General features: G+C 38.9%; 1 protein-coding gene across 3 annotated transcripts in view; it reads left to right on the forward strand.

Annotated features, from left to right (window-relative positions):
- Positions 1-1,841: 1,841 nt before the first annotated feature.
- LOC109646308 (3',5'-cyclic-AMP phosphodiesterase 4B-like) overlaps positions 1,842-16,183 on the forward strand; it is a 47,186-nt gene continuing 32,844 nt past the window's right edge. The window contains exons 1-3 of one of the 3 annotated variants that reach the window (XM_020112042.2): positions 1,842-1,904; positions 5,158-5,228; positions 14,383-14,526. In XM_020112042.2, coding sequence (XP_019967601.2) covers positions 14,485-14,526 — 42 coding nt within the window. In that variant the 5' untranslated portion in view covers positions 1,842-1,904; positions 5,158-5,228; positions 14,383-14,484. Of the gene's footprint in view, positions 1,905-5,157; positions 5,229-8,912; positions 9,012-14,382; positions 14,527-16,183 lie in introns of those variants that run through there. The other 2 variants (XM_069510913.1, XM_069510912.1) reach the window with 2 other exon arrangements.

Genomic DNA, 16,183 nt, shown 5'->3' on the forward strand with positions numbered 1-16,183 from the left:
CCCTTGTCAAGTCTTTTATTTTTGGTTTGTTCTTTCATCAGGAGGCCTATTCGATTTTGGCACTATCACCAATTTCCCAGGGAATAATCCATGGATCTTGATTTTTTTTAAACATTAAGAGAACTGATATCTCTGTGTGTAATTTAATGCAGCCTTGATTGAATTTAAGGGGACTTTGGAGCTTTGGTGGATGTATTTGATTTACTGAGTGTCATTCGCTTGTTGGTTTGTTGGCAGAATAATGCAAAACCCACCAAATTAATTTCCATGAGTTTTGCTGGACTGATGGGATGTGGCCCAAGAAAGAAGCCATTACATTTTGGCATGGATCTGGACAAATGAGCAGATCCAGGAATTCCTTTAATAGTTAATAGTTAACATAGCGAAAATGGGTGTTAGCCAGTTGGTGGAGGTATACACTCTCCAAGGCTTATCAAGGTTTATCTTTCTGGGTCTGAATACCAAATATTACCAGATTATATTATTATTTTAGGCTAATAACAGTCCAGATATGCTTTGCAGACGGACTCAAACTCCCGGGAGGTTGTCGGCAGACGTTACTCCGATGCTGGGATGTCAGCGAGATGAAAAGGGCCAAGTACAACTAATATGGTCAAATGTGCCAGAGGAAGGATTGACACCTTTGCCCACTGAGGTTCTCTGCAGAGGATTTCCCCGCCAACTTTCCACTCCTGGGCCAGTAGGTGTGAGATGAGGTCAGTCCAAAACAGTGAGAGTCCTAAAGGTGGCTGTGGATCAAGAGAAGCCATCTGTTTACTACACATTTCACTGTGGAAAGCTAGGGATTGATTAACCCTGACTCTGTTATTAAGGTATGTCTGATGTTGACACAAACACTCACTCCCCCTTAGTTCAGATTAGAAACACTGATTTCACCTGAATATGAGTTTTACCATATCACACAACATATCATTTGACACAATGAGGGGCTGTATTGGCTCAGAGAGAGAAATTGATAGAATGCGATGTGTGAGTGAGAGACTGAGAGTAAAAAAAAAAGATGAAGGTGAAGATGGCAATGGAGATGAGGAAAGACCTCAGGGACGCTCATTCAACTCTGTTCTCGGACAGCTGTTGCCTGGCAACAGCTAAAGCGTCAAAATTATTCCAAGACAATACTGAGTCTGGCCTTGGACACCACACAGTGTAACACAGTGTAGAGCGACATAACGCAGTTTATAATGTTTCAGTGTGATAATGTAAGGTTGCAGCTGTTGAAGGTTGTGGTATCAAATGCAGCACAATAAAGTGCAGCCACACGGCTCAGTGCAGTACAACACACTGCACGAGATAAAAAAAACAATGTGGATTCACATAGGGGCATAACTTGGGGTTGAATAAGGGGGGACGGGGGGTTGAGGTCAAGGCATAGTCAAATACATCAATAAATATAATATAATCAATATCATTTTTTACTTTTTATATGTCATACCTTCCACATGATACCAACGAGTAGCCACAGTAACTACAATAAAGTTGGGGTGAAAAAAGTCTTCGAATTGAATCGTATCAAAGGATCCAACCACTTTATTTCGTTTTTATACACAGTTAGTGAGTGTTTTTCATTCAGTGATGGAGGCACATGCAGGTCAGTCAATTACATAAATGGGATATTTACAGAGACAAGTGGATTGAACACATGAGGGGGGGGGTGATGGACAGAGAGGGGAGAGGGCTGGATCAGCGATTGGCGGACGGCAGAACGTGCGTCGTCGCAGCCGAAGCCAATGGAGGCGCTCGCGGGGTCTGGAGGGGGAACGAGCGCGAACTGGACAAATGGAGCCTGATAAAAAGGAGGCGCGTGCACGTGATGGCACAGGAACAGCTGAAGGCACATCGTGAGGCGGCGACGGTGCGAGCGCGCTGAAGAGGACACGGCACCGGTAAGAAACCAGACTTAAACCATCATGTCCGCCTCGCTCTTCACTTCACACGGGTTTTTAAACATGTGCTTCAACCTTACTATCCGATCAGAGGGGCTTCTTCCAGCTCCTGTCTACAACCTGAAACCACGCGACGTTTTAAAGTTTTTAATCCAGCAAGTTGAATGTAGTGACAGAGAAGGTTTGGAGGTTTGCAAAAATCTGATCGTTCCAGTGTCTTTCCGTCATCTGAGATTTGAGATGCGCAGGATTTATTTTCGAGGAAACATGAGCTGCAGTGAAAACACTGAAAGCTCGTAAGGTTCAGTTTCTCCGCTCACACACACACACACACACACACACACACACACACACACACACACACACACACACACACACACACACACACACACAGCAAACAGTGCTTATGCTGTGTGTGTGTGTGCGTGTGTGTGTGTGTGTGTGTGTGTGTGTGTGTGTGTGTCTCCTCTGACAGCTCTTTGTGTCTATGTGGGACTAACGACGTGCTGCTCCAGGTTCAACCCACACAAATGTCTCCCTATCAAGTGTGATGCTGAATACACACCAGGCGGATAGTGTTACTTCATGGGTGAGACATCAATGAGTTTGGGACAATTAAGATGAGGTTGGGGAATATTTGTACAAATGTATTTGTGCAAAGTCAAATGAGGTCAACCCTCATTATCCAGGATGCCTGTGATTCCTTAAAATGTCTTTAATTCGATTTGAGAAAATAAAAGGACTTAAAGGGATTGGTTTTTCTTAAATATAGCTAAGATGAGTGTTAATATTTTTAAGGTATGTCACTGCCAAAGGTCACAGTGAAAATGTCTCCTCTGCTCACAGACAAAGACAAATACAGTGGTTTCTAACAGAGTTTGTTCTTAAATCTAATATCTAGTATTATGAAGTTCTTGAAAAGTCTTGAATTGAACTTGTTTATAGCTGTAGACCCCGTTAATATTCTAGTGATGGTTTAATCATTAAACCATCACTAGAATATTAACGGGGTAATGTGTCTTAAATGAGTCAACACAGAGACTCAATAGAGACCTTATGTATTGACTATAACAGACTATGACAGTTTCAAATTCATGCGAAGTGAAATAAAAGCCACCACTGTTCATCAGGGAGTTATTTGACTTCTACCACAGTGCTGTACACTATGTGAGGTATTGCATGAAGAGACCCAAAGTGTGCTGCTGTTTTAACACTGGTCCAATGTCACACAAGTACTAATTGTTTGCCTCTTAAGAGAACACTGATAAAGTGAACACAACAACTTGTGTGTGCTAATCAATATTAGGCAGACTTAACTGGATCGGTTGTACTGCCTCTCACCAATAAATGCAGTTAATTACTTAAAATCATATATTTTTTACAAATGTGCTATTGAACCTAAATGTGTCCTTTGCTTCATGTCCAACAGTTTAAACATAAAGTCAGATTTCTTTTCTTTTCTGGTTGCATTGTTTCAAATACTTGCACGTCTCCCCTATTTGTGCAATCTTCAAGCTCTATTGGGATTTATAACTCCATTCCTCTGCAACTTAAAAGCTAACTTTGCTGCTGACTCAAACATCTGCGTGGACATCTGTTAGAACGTGCAGGTCTTTGTAGTGTGGAGGCTGGAGGTTTTGGGCTTCATCCTATTAATGTTACTTTGGCATTTTCCATCTTTTATAAATCCCTTTGAGAAGTGTCCATCAGTTTGACATGTATCCGACTTTATGTTGTACCTAGATGTGTTATGACCAAGTACACCTCCGTGGTGGAGATCTAATCTCTATACTTAGCACATTTTATAATAACAGAAATAATTATTAACTGAAATGTAAACATCATGATCATCATTAACAGCATTGATTGAGTTTAAATTGATCATTCGTGACTGGTGCTGTTGATCTCCATACTTGTGAATGCCCGAAGTTTAGAAGTACATTGCTTTTGCATACCTTCGCCAAATAGTAAATCTGGAAAAGAAAGAGTCAAATCAAACTTTTATCGAGCGATAAATATATATTAAGACACTCATGATCAAAGTAATTATAGGGTATCATATCGTTTCAAACGTCAGGATATTTCAGTACTTATTGAAATATATTCTCCAGCCCAGTTCACAGCATTTCTGCTGTGCAGCCGGTCGTGTGGTGTGAACTCAAGTGACCACCGTCTGTCTATTGTTAGTTGATGGCGAAACAACAGGACACAGACAGAACATCCATGGCTTCTTGTTGAAAAAGGACCCAGACTTCCAGACTGATGACTCACTTACTGGCTGCGTACTGGTGATGTGGTTGCTATACTGTTCTTTTCTGTTGCCGTACATTGATGACGCTATAGGCGTGTAGTGAATCAGACTGGGTCAAAGTTTGTCACTGGGAGCACTGGTGAAAAAACAGCTAATTGTGAATACAGGAAGAATGACAATAATAAGTCATGCATCTAGAGCTGGTTTCAGACATGCACAGGACCCTGGATAACCTCCTGAAATTATCTGGAGGGGCTTTTTGTGAAAACACAAATGCCTGTGTCATTTGCTGTAGACGTTCAGTGGAGGTTCTCCTGCAAGCCCCCTAGTAAAAACTCTGGAGAATGTCTGAGCGAGCCCATGTGAGAATACAAGGTATACAGAAGATTTAGAACAAGCAAGTGGGTGTGTTGATGACGTTTTTAACGCAAAATGGATACGAACCCGAAACAAACTAATGGTATACAAATGCTGTATGTCAGGGTGAAAAAGATGTGTCATACATGTGGAAGACCCTGATAAAATGTCAACTTAGAAAGACAACAATGTTTGAGATCTAAGGACAGAGACTGGCGTTGGTGTGCTGTAAACAAAAATGTGATCTCCGGAGCAGAATTTATGTCTTGTCCTGACCCTGCAGACTCCACCCTGGCCCCTCCCCTCATCTGAATGCTCCTGAGATTTCTCCTGAGACCCAATTGTGTTCTGGGGAGTTTATGTCCAAAAAAGGGTTTAGGACATATGAACTGGGCTATTCCTAGAAAAATGCCTGCAATTTTGACTAATCAAAACATGTTTATACAGTCTATGAGAAAAAAGATCTATGATCCTTTACATGCTTGTCAGAGATAAACTATTAGGCCCCTAAGAGACTGTAATCTTGGGTCTTTGTTGCCGATCTAAGATCCACCACGTATACTGTCATCCTTTTTTGTTTTTCATTTCAAATATTTTGCTGTGCTGTGTGATCTGTGGAATTTTAATCCAGTGTCTTTCTCTCAGACTGACAGTCTGCTGACGTGAATTCCCGCTCCTCCTCTCACACCACTGGCTCAGGGAGAACGGCTTCATCTGTGAGTATGTCTCTTCAGTATCTCAGGGTGAATTTTGTGGTCGGAATCAGTTTCTCACAAGCCTTATTGCTGAGTAAGTAGTGTATAACATTTCTTCATTGGATTGTGAGCAGAAGGGATCAGTTTTCCATGAATCATGGAGCTATTAGATGGCCATTTTTTAGTCTACAGTATAAAACACAGATCTGTATGTTCTTATTATCTTGAAATTATCATAATCTTTGGATTTTGGAATCTATCATCTTTTTCACTTGACCATGGCACAGTGTATATGTATATGTGTGTGTGTGTGTGTCATGCCTATCATGTCTATCTCAGATTTAGGATTTCTGTTGTCATCTGAAGGACATAGGGACATGTTTACATGGGGGTTACCAGCTGGTGACACTCACCAAAGGTGCTGTACCTCATATCTCGCAGACTCTGCCAAGCCTTCTGCTGCCTCCTCACTCCCCATGTCCTTGAATAGCTCCAAAAGCATGAATTCCATGTATCTGGCAGTGGAACGCTTTGTTTAGTAAATGTATAACTGATGAGGTGCTGACACACACACAATGAATTGATGTTTAATAGGGCGACTTGTAAACAATGGTGTGTGTGTGTGTGTGTGTGTATTGTTAGCTCTGCTACTTCCTCTTAATATCTGGGACTTTTCATTGAGTCAAACAATGACTCATCCAGAGTCACAATTGCCATGTGTCCTGGATCACCAACTATTTATTTTCTTTGTTTTTCATTCTCGGGAGGCTGTGCCTCAGTAGGTAGAGTAGGAATGCTTAATTAACAGATGTTAATTTCCATCCATTTCCAATGCCAAAGCGTCTGTAAATTACCCCTGACAGCTGTGCCGACAGTGTGTGTGAGATGTGTGATAGAGAAGGAGCTGCATATAGATGCACTGAATGATTGTGTGTGTGAATGGCCCAACTGCACTGTGAAGAGCTTTGAGAAGTCATCAAGACTAGAAAATGGTTATGTAGTGTAAATACAGACCATTTACTATTTAAAATATAGCACACAGCACAGTGGAATCACACTAGAAGCTCACATTGAATTAACATTTATTCATCTCTTTCACCAAATTATTAGAAATGAATTCAGTTTGCTTACAAAAGTTGTTGTTTGGAGATAGATTGTCTTCTAACATGACTAGTGATGATACTGACAACACGATAATAACATGATGTGATGACAGAACAACCCCAGAAAAGGTCTCGTGACCTGTGGTCCAGAGGAAACAGGCTCACAGGGTCTGGCCTGTCCAATCTTTCTCTATGTCTGTACTGTAGGATAGAGAGCTCCCTTCATGTGACCTCCACAATGACGTCATTTTCCAGCTGCCACAAATGTGTCCCTCCTCAACAAACTCCTCTGTCTTCAATCATCTGAAAAGCTTGTTTTGGCTGGAATCTGCTTGACCGTGCTGAATGCATGCAGCAGTTTCCACTCTGACTTCTAAGTAATCTCATTTGTCAAGTGTTGATTGGCTTTTTCCTTTTTCAGTCATAGAGCTAACATGTTTTTGGGGTAGTGATAAAAAAAAACAATGTAAAACTGTATATTATCAAACTGTATATTATCATATTACATAAGAGAAGAAATGCTGAAGTTTGAATTCTGAGAGTTAAAGGAACACTGACAGTTTTGAGCAGGGTAACATTATAATAATAATTACAATAGCAATCCTAAGGTGTTGATATCAAACCCTTATGGAAATGAAATGTAATTGAGGCTTGATATTTTACAGTTTTGCCATAAAAGTTATTATAAATTATGCATTACATTATGCATACATTTGAAATGTAAACAAAAATGCATCTACATCTTTTCTGCAATGTTTTTTATTTGATCAAATAATAGTTTTCATATCAGCAAACATACACAGGGTTTTCAATATGTTTGTGAAAGGCTCATATTGGCTGATATTATTGACGAGCGGAAATATGGATCAGGCTCTATAATGGTGTTATAAACCATTCAGTAATGTCCACATAGTGGTTATGAATGTCAATTAGAGGGGATAGTGTGTTACTTACTGTCGGGCATTGTAACGTCCCAACCCAATAATACATTCTTCTTTAGACCTGATGGAACAATTTCATATCAGATGCAATGTACACAACCCATTATATTCTATGTTTTATGTCGAAATCTGGTTTAGTTAGAAAGTGTAGACACCTGCATGAAGTACAGTGACTGCTTTGTGTGTGGGACATGCCCACACAAACAGAGTGGGAAGAAGGGATAAGATTAGAAGAGATGACAGTGTGTGCCTGAAAAAACAATTGCAACCATCCATTATTGAAATACATTATTAACCTTATATTCATCCAGAGTTAACCAACCAACCTACATTATAACCCTATATGTTATCCAGAGTTGTGTCTGTGAGTGAAAAACAGTGGTGTTTTGTTGTTGTGTATAACAGTCATTAAAGTCTTTGCTCATAGTACCCTCATAGATGAGCTTGTAAATAATATTTGTTTAAACTTTCTTTAAAATTTCCATCCAATTATTTCAAACATTAGAAATATGCAGTATTAATGTAAACCAGATAAGTCTGTGTAGGTTACATAGTTTTCATTTAAATCATATTCAGGTGGTAACCTGTCGCTACAATGCTCAGAACTTTAAGCCATAGCCAAAAGCAAGTGGTTTCAGGTGTGATTTGCATCATGAGCAGTAATAGATAAGTGTTGTTCCCTCTGGCCATTCGTCTTATATTTGTCTTCTTTAGTCAGCAGCTGCTACGTTTTAAATAACTGCCTTCATGGAGCACATTAAACAACAAGAATGGTGCTCAGTAAAGCACATACCTCCTTCAGGGCCAATGGTTAACATCATTTACAAGCTCAGAATTTAAAGGGCTCTTCCCTGGCCCATGCTGCATCCTCTCTCCAAGTTTAATGCAAATTGGTTCTATAGTTTTTGAGTAATTATGCAGACGAAGACACGGATACAGGTAAAATCATATCCTCCTTGGTGGAAGAGACAAACTAGTAAAAAGGTGGCACATCACAGTGTAATTTATTCGGTTAATTACAAAACACACATTTTTCATGCAACTTGTGGTGATATTTAAGTAACCTTGTCATTATGTAATCAAAACAAGTCAATGTGTTTGAAGTCTTTGTGCTACAGACGGATGGCTAATTCTATTACCTGAGAAAAGCTCCTCTTTGTCTGCTTATTCCTCTAGCCGCCTCTATTTCAACCTCAATTTGCTTGTTTTTCTTTTTAACATCGAGCTACGCTTTGAAAAGATTTAACATCATAAACGATAATGTATTGACATGCTTTCAAAATGTACCCGTGCAATAGGATACTCAAAATTTGAAATGGCTGATTCCTGACTGAGCTGTATTTCAATTTGTTGCAGTCTTTCCGGTAACAGCCACAGCTATTAGCTTCAAGGTCAGAAAGAGAATCTGCTTTATAATCTGAGGTGATAAAAGAAGATGCCTTTTCATGTGGCCATTTAACCCCGAGGCGGTTTTTCTCTGGACACTGAAGATCAGAGTGGGAGGCAGTTTTTAAATCTGTATAGATGTGAGACACAGTTTAGTGAATAGATAGTTGTTCCTAAGGTGTGAATAAATTGGGTGTGGTGGTGTTCAGATTGAGTAAATGTGGGTGGGCCCAGCAAGTCAAACAAGACCTGCCACTGTTCCGTCAACAGCTTTTGTGCCTTGTGACCAGAGCCTCTTACTTCTGCATTTACGCACATAGTTTGACGAGTGATTTGAAGCTTGACATATAGAATACGCACTGACACAAAGCTGGGTAAGTTAAGTCTTAATAACATGTTTTCTGTTTTTTGCTTGAAATGGTTCCTCATTTAACAGTAAATCTGGCGTGTGTGTGTGTGTGTGTGTGTCTGTTTGTGTGTTTGTGTGTGTGACCACTTTAAATGCAATCCATCACGCTTGTGGCACACAGATAGCTTTGAAAGCTCTCACTGTTGCACTACGGGGTAATTGAGCGTACTATGAATGCAATCCAAAACATTATTTCTTGAGGTTCCTTTGTTTTCATGCTACAAAAGCTAGCTTTGTGTGGGTGTCTGCTGATGTTTAACATATGACAGCTGCTCACTCACCCTCTAAAGCTCCCTGTTGTTAATGGACACTGTGTGACATAGACTGAACGGTCAGATGGTCAGCAGTGCAGCTTCACTGGCCTCGTGTAAAATATTGGCAGTTGTGATGGCATTGTGAGTTACCCAATTACATGTGGTCAGAGCAGTAAGAGTATGTCGGATAATGCAAAATGAGCGTTTAACAGACGCCTTCAATATCTATTCTACCGTCAGTTCTCTATACCAGTATATTCCTGCTCAAGGCCACTGGGGATGGTGCTGGGGGGCTGATATTTCTTTCAATAGAGACAGGACAAAAAGCTGAATGAGGACGTGAACAGAACATGCACAGGGGAATGATGTTTCGAACACTTGACAGATGCAAAATTGAAAATAAAAAGAATACTGAGAATTCAATATCAGGATGAAACATTTGTGTCATACAATTCAAGAGCGTTGATAAGGCCAGACGTCAAAATTGGAAATTCCGCTGCAGAATGAATCCGTCATGTCCTCCCTCCTTCATTCTTTACTCAAGCACCACCCCTCACCTCAATGCTCCCGACATTTTCCTATCTGACCTGGAAAATCACCTGCTGCGTACTGTTAATGTCTGCAAACAGATTCAGATTCATACCAAGTCAGAGCTTTCAGTTCATGTACATGTCTCACCACTGTAGTGGGAAGCCATAGCACCTAAGGGAAACCACTGACCACACTAACCACTTATTATTATTTTATGTTATTTAAATTATTTATGAATCTTATGATAATCTTTTACCGATTTTTTTTTACCGATCGATGAACGGGTAGGAAAAAAAGTGTTATTACACCTTTAACAATTTCCCAGAGCCCAAAGTTGTGTCTTTAGATAGTTTATCTTGTCATCCCAACCGTAAAAGCTTAAAATAAACAATTCACAATGATATAAAATGTCAAAAGCTTTCAGAAGCTGGAATGAGTAGATCTTTAGTAGATCACAATTACATTAACTTATAATGAACTTCAACAAGTTGATTTTCTCTCAAACAACACAATGCTGGGTATAAGATGTTCATGTTTAATGGAAGAAATAATACCCTAAAAGCAAATGCATGAGTTGTAAATCAAGCAGAAAACCAGAGTCTACTTTGGTTTGTTTTGTTTTGCTTTGATGATACACAATCCACTTCGCACAAAATTCCCTGGTGTTCTCTTCAGATCTTTTACAATCAGCATGTTGAGTGCAGCCTCATGACTGTGCATTCTGTCGCCAGCTTCACATCAACAACCAATTATTTGTAGAGCTCCCGGCAGCCTCCATGGGGATGATCTATTGCCGGGGTTACGAGAATGAGAGGTCACTTGAAGCTTGCCTCTCTAGAATGTGAAGACAGTGAGAGAGCAGGGCCAATCCAAGTCAAGCTTTAACAGTGAATACTGCTGTGTCTGTTGCTCAACACATAATGTTGATAGCATATTCCAGAATTATCCCTTAAAGAATAAATAAATAATATAGAGAAACCCAATAGTACCCATGAAGAGGAAATAATACGAGCATCACTACTACATTCTACACAGAGAATGAAAAAAGTAACATTATTTGCTGACAATTTGTTAACTGATTAGCCAGTCGACTGCAAAGTGTTTGACTTCTGATAATCAATTTAAACAAACAAATTAAAAACCTTTCTCGTAACAACCAAGTTAAACACAAGGATGCCCATTATTTAAGTTATTTTACCTCATCAGCCTCAGATTACCACATATCTCAGTTTTTTTAAGCAAAACATGCAGTACTACAAAATACCACACAGAAAACACATACACGTACACACATTTAAAAGTATTTGAGCACAAGTGACATGAATGGATTAATGCAGTGGAATGGTTAACAAACATTTTGTATGTATCACTGTTAGTAACCATTTTTATTATGGCAACTTTGGCTGTAAAAGTCAATGAATGGAGATTATTATATCTGGATGATTTGGAGATACGAACTCATTCATAGAATACTTTGGAATTTAAGTTGTACAGTAGATCTGTTTCATAAAGACTAAATTATTTAGAGTTTCATTGAACAGCGTAGTTAGCTGGGAGCGTGATGTTTTCCTTACACTAGTCAAGTCCGCCGAGATACCACAACCTTAAAAAACCAACTGAAAACAAACAAATAATGTATTACACCTGAATCCACAATAAATTGTCTCTCAGAGGCAGAGAACTCCCCCAGCTGCTTGTTACTCAACATAACACAGCTGCAGTCTCACAGTTTATCGAGCCTGTTGGGTTTGGTGGGCACAGAGCAAATGCTTCATGGTGTCTCTGGTGGCATGAAGACAAACTGACCTTTCAGGACCTTTTCTTTGCTAATTAGTATTTTTAGTCCTAAAGCTGTAAGTTGTGGTATCACATCTGTCATTGATTGACTTACATGTCATAGTTTAAACATTAAATGGTCTGAACAAGCTGTGATATATATTATTTTGTAAAAAGTAAGTAAACTACTCCTGCAACATGGTACTAGAGATACCAATATTGCTGGTCTTCGGTACAGCAAGTTTGTCAAGATTGATATATCTTTAAGACTAATTGGTGAAATGCTGTCTAATGGAAAAATGAAGATTATATAAGATAAGATCAGATAATCTTATCCCACGAAGGGGACATTCATGGTCCCCTAGAGGATAAATCCTACTAACTGTGAAGATCCCCATAGTGCCACATTAAGCTGATATTTTTGTTTCCAAGTAAAAATGACTCAGCTACCATGAGATGGGTGACTATAAATAAACCCTGGGTTTTCCTTTCCTTCAGTGCCACTATTACATTCTTTTGGGTTTTGGGTGAAATATCTTGACAACTATCGTTTCAGTTTTGGTAAATTCTCTATAGATAGTCAAGATCTGCTGAGGGAAAAACTCTTATATTTATATCTATTTATTTAGTGCCTTCATCAGATCAAATTGAATATATTTATCCATTGCTAGTGTCAGTGTTATGTGTAGTTTGTATTTACTGCTAAACAACAAATTCTAACAAGCTAATATAGTATACTAAAGTAATGATGACCATGATAAACATTTTACATGCTAAACTTCAGCATGTTTGCATTAGTATCTACATCACAGCTCAACTTAAGACTCTTTAGCCTGATAGAGGATGAGATGATCCATTAAACACAAATGTTGAATAGTTTACTGCTGGTTTGACTGATAAGAACACATGTATTATAAACCAGTCTACAGTCCACTAGCCATGCATTCAAAATAATTAATATAAGTAAAGCTGACAGCTGTTTTATTATTAAAGAATCAGAACATGTACCAGTATCATGGGGTATAAAAAATTTGAGTAGTGTTCTTCTGAACCCTGTTGTTGACACATCCATGCAACCTCATACATTATTAAGAACCTTTCCCTCCTGCCGAGATTTGAACCAGCAGTTGAAGAGTTATTTTAGAGATGCTCAAAACACAGAATATCTTTGTGATCTGCTGCCATTTCACCTCTCATGTCATTTTTTTTCATAATAACTCAAAACATCAGGAATCTGCACGTTTAGATGTTTGTTTTCAAAAGCTTCAAACAAGATTGGGTGCTGCTCAGAAATTCTCTTTCCATGGCACTTGACTTGGCAGCAGCTGAGAGCACCAACAACAGCCCCCCCCCCACCAGAAGTCCTACACTGACCTCAACACAGGGACACATTGTGTCTGCCAACGATGGAGAGGGGGTGTCCTTATTGACATGGATGATATCGATTCATTTCTGTCACACCGATTACTCACTCGTGTGCAGTCAGAGAGGGGTGACGGACGAGACTGGAACTTGAGGCACAGACAGCACTGCAACACATTACTCTGAATCATTCTGATTGTATGTTAGTGCCGTAATACAAACCAAGGTTTAAGAAGCAATGTCATTTGCATTGTCACTTTTTTGTCATCGTATATATAAAGTTCTGAGATTTCTACTTGTTCTTTTAAATTGCTTGAATTAAATCAAAATAAAGCAAATAGCAACTTTTCATGCTGGTGTTTCAACATTAAATATTGCAGAATTTCGGCTTAATTGTTTGCAAATGTTCTGTACAAACAGGAAATAATCTACAGCCAAGCTAAGACTTTATTTATTATACATGTTAATTAGGGTTTCTGCTGGGTCTCAAAAACTCTAATATTTAATAATCACAATTTTAGTCTTTAAAATGTCTCAAATATGTAAAAATATGGTGTAGTGAATCATGTGAAAGTTCATTTAAACCTACACCAGTCACGCTTTAAAATACATTATAGCGATAATTATGTATTTCGAGGGATATTCTCTTCTCACCTTATCTTCAATCAAGTAAATCTGGGACTCTGATATTCCTTTATATATATATATGTGTATATATATATATATATATATATATATATGTATATATATGTATGTATGTATGTATATATATATCTTATATTTTTTGACATTGGTCTTGAATTTCATTCATTATGGTTTAAAAATGTAACTTGTTGAAACCTGAAGAAACTCTGTTTACCATGAACACCATCTTGATTTAGTGTGTTAGCTTAAACACATACAACAGCCGAGGCTGGAATGGTGTTTGGTCATAGACCTAAGTAATGAAAGAATACAAACTCTGATCTAATGGTGGCACGAGAGGAAAAGTAAAGAAATGAAACAATGAAATGTTTCACTCTGAACCATTTGCCTTGTACGGCTATAATATTTTCAAAAGTAAGGTATTGAAAATATGTTTTTTGGCTATTGTATTTTTTTGCCCTCAGTGTTTGTTTCACTTCATTCCATATATGCATGTCAACTTGTGCAAACTTGTAACAGTTGAGCCAGGTAATCCCTCACAGTCTATGTAATGTCTGCTTTTTTGTGCAAATTAGAGCGTAATGCATCACAGTGTAGACTTGTCCAATTACTGCAGACAGAAGTGCATCACTTAGAACAATAACGTAAGTGAGACGAGAACGTCAGACATGATGTTCACTGTGTGGGAGGCACAGTAACTTTCGGAACTGGTTACTCTATCATTGTCCCCCCCTGCTCACCTTCTCCCTCTCTGTTTCACATGTGCAGGCGACTGGTGAGTCTGAGCGGTGCAGGAGAAGCAGGAAGGAGCTGTGAGAGAGAGAGAGAAGGAAAGAGGGGAAGAGAGCGTCTAGCTGAGCATCCTTCAGGATGAAGAAAAGCAGGAGTACACAGTGGGTTACACTGGCTGATGTAAGTATTGATTTTTCCAACCATCCATCTGTGCCACCATGAATCCGTCTATGCATACATTACACATTCACTTGTGATTTATTTGTATCTGAAATGAAAGTTTAGAGCCTCATGCTGCAGTTTATATGCTTACTCTAAATCTGGTTATGTTGTCATTCCCTCTGAATCTCCCCCAAAGAAAGATACAATGGGAAAACACTGAGGCAGCAAGGTGCTGTCTTTGCTGTGTTGGGTGACTCATAAACAGATCACTGTACTGTACACAACAGAGTGCTCACTGGCAGGACACGCTGCAGAGAGGGAGATGACGTGTCTGTTGGAGTAGAGACAGGGGTGAGGGACAGCAAGTTCTGTGTTTGCGTGAGAGAGGTGGGATGATGGAGACAGAGAGTTGAAGGATGGTGCAGGGTTGAGAAGAAAGAGGCAGAACAGGAAGAGCGGGATGATGAGGATGAGGAGGAGCGGTGTCAAAAGGCAGCTCACACCAGGAGACATACAGGCCGTAGACTGAGTGCAAACATGGAGGACGGACAGAGATCTGACAGAGAGGCCCATCTGTTTCTCCTCCACGCCACAGCGTGTTTATGACTGTACAGGAAGGCCACATCTTTACTATGACTGTCCAACTGGAGCTCAGAGGCCAAGATACTGATAATTATCTGAAAAGTTTTTCTGCTGTCACGACTCTGATTCACTCAGATAAATATTACAAAAGTTGCTTCATGTTTCTCTCTTTTTATTCTGAGTAAAGTCACAATGTAATCTAGTGTGATGGTTAGTCGGATTAACGTCAAGAGAAAAGAGACCAAGGTGGATTTATTGAAAATTACCTGTATTGATATAAAAAAAATTAAACAAAAATAAAAAACATAAATGCAGATATCAATATGTTGATGAAAGGCTGATATCTAATGATTTTTATCTGCCAAACCATACATAACTTATTTATTGATTATTGGTGCAAAACAACTGAGAACCTGTGACAATGGAATGTATAGTTATAGAAAATAGTTACACATGTGTATCAGTAGATTAGAAGATTAGGTTTAGGTTTGTGAACTTGTAAAATTGTTTTTACAACACAACAGTTACACCTCCTCAAATTCTTAATTACAGTTGCACAAATCATATGCTACAATCACAGAAAAACTCCTGCTCTCACATGGTGTGAAACATGTTCACGTTTGTAACAAAGAATGCAAATATATATGCACGTCTGCAAGTTGCAAACCTGTAGGATATTCTCTCACAAATACATTTTCCAGTCATCAACTACATCTGCTTGAATCTTGAAGCTTGAATCAGAGTCAGAAATGCAGTGTTCCACTCACAAACATCAGGTTTCGTGCTTTCTTACTTTGGCCCCCTACATCTCCAAAGCATTTTTCTCTGACTCCAAATTAACTGATACAGTGCTTTACATTGTGTTTTCATAAACATTTTCTACAACTAAAATTCCATGGTCACGGTTGTTTTGCACCAATAGTGCTTAATGTAAGAATCAGGTCCTAGAATTATTTCCATCATAAACCTGGCGTTTATTTTGTCATCCAAAGATGTTACACAGTCATGAAATATCAAAAGCATGCAAAAGCATTAGAAACTGCATCGCGTACGCAAACATTTTCAAGCATTTTGAAAATATAGAAGATACAAA

This window comes from Paralichthys olivaceus, chromosome 16 (genome assembly GCF_024713975.1).
Source record: "Paralichthys olivaceus isolate ysfri-2021 chromosome 16, ASM2471397v2, whole genome shotgun sequence".
In the NCBI taxonomy this organism is placed as follows: Eukaryota; Metazoa; Chordata; class Actinopteri; order Pleuronectiformes; family Paralichthyidae; genus Paralichthys; species Paralichthys olivaceus.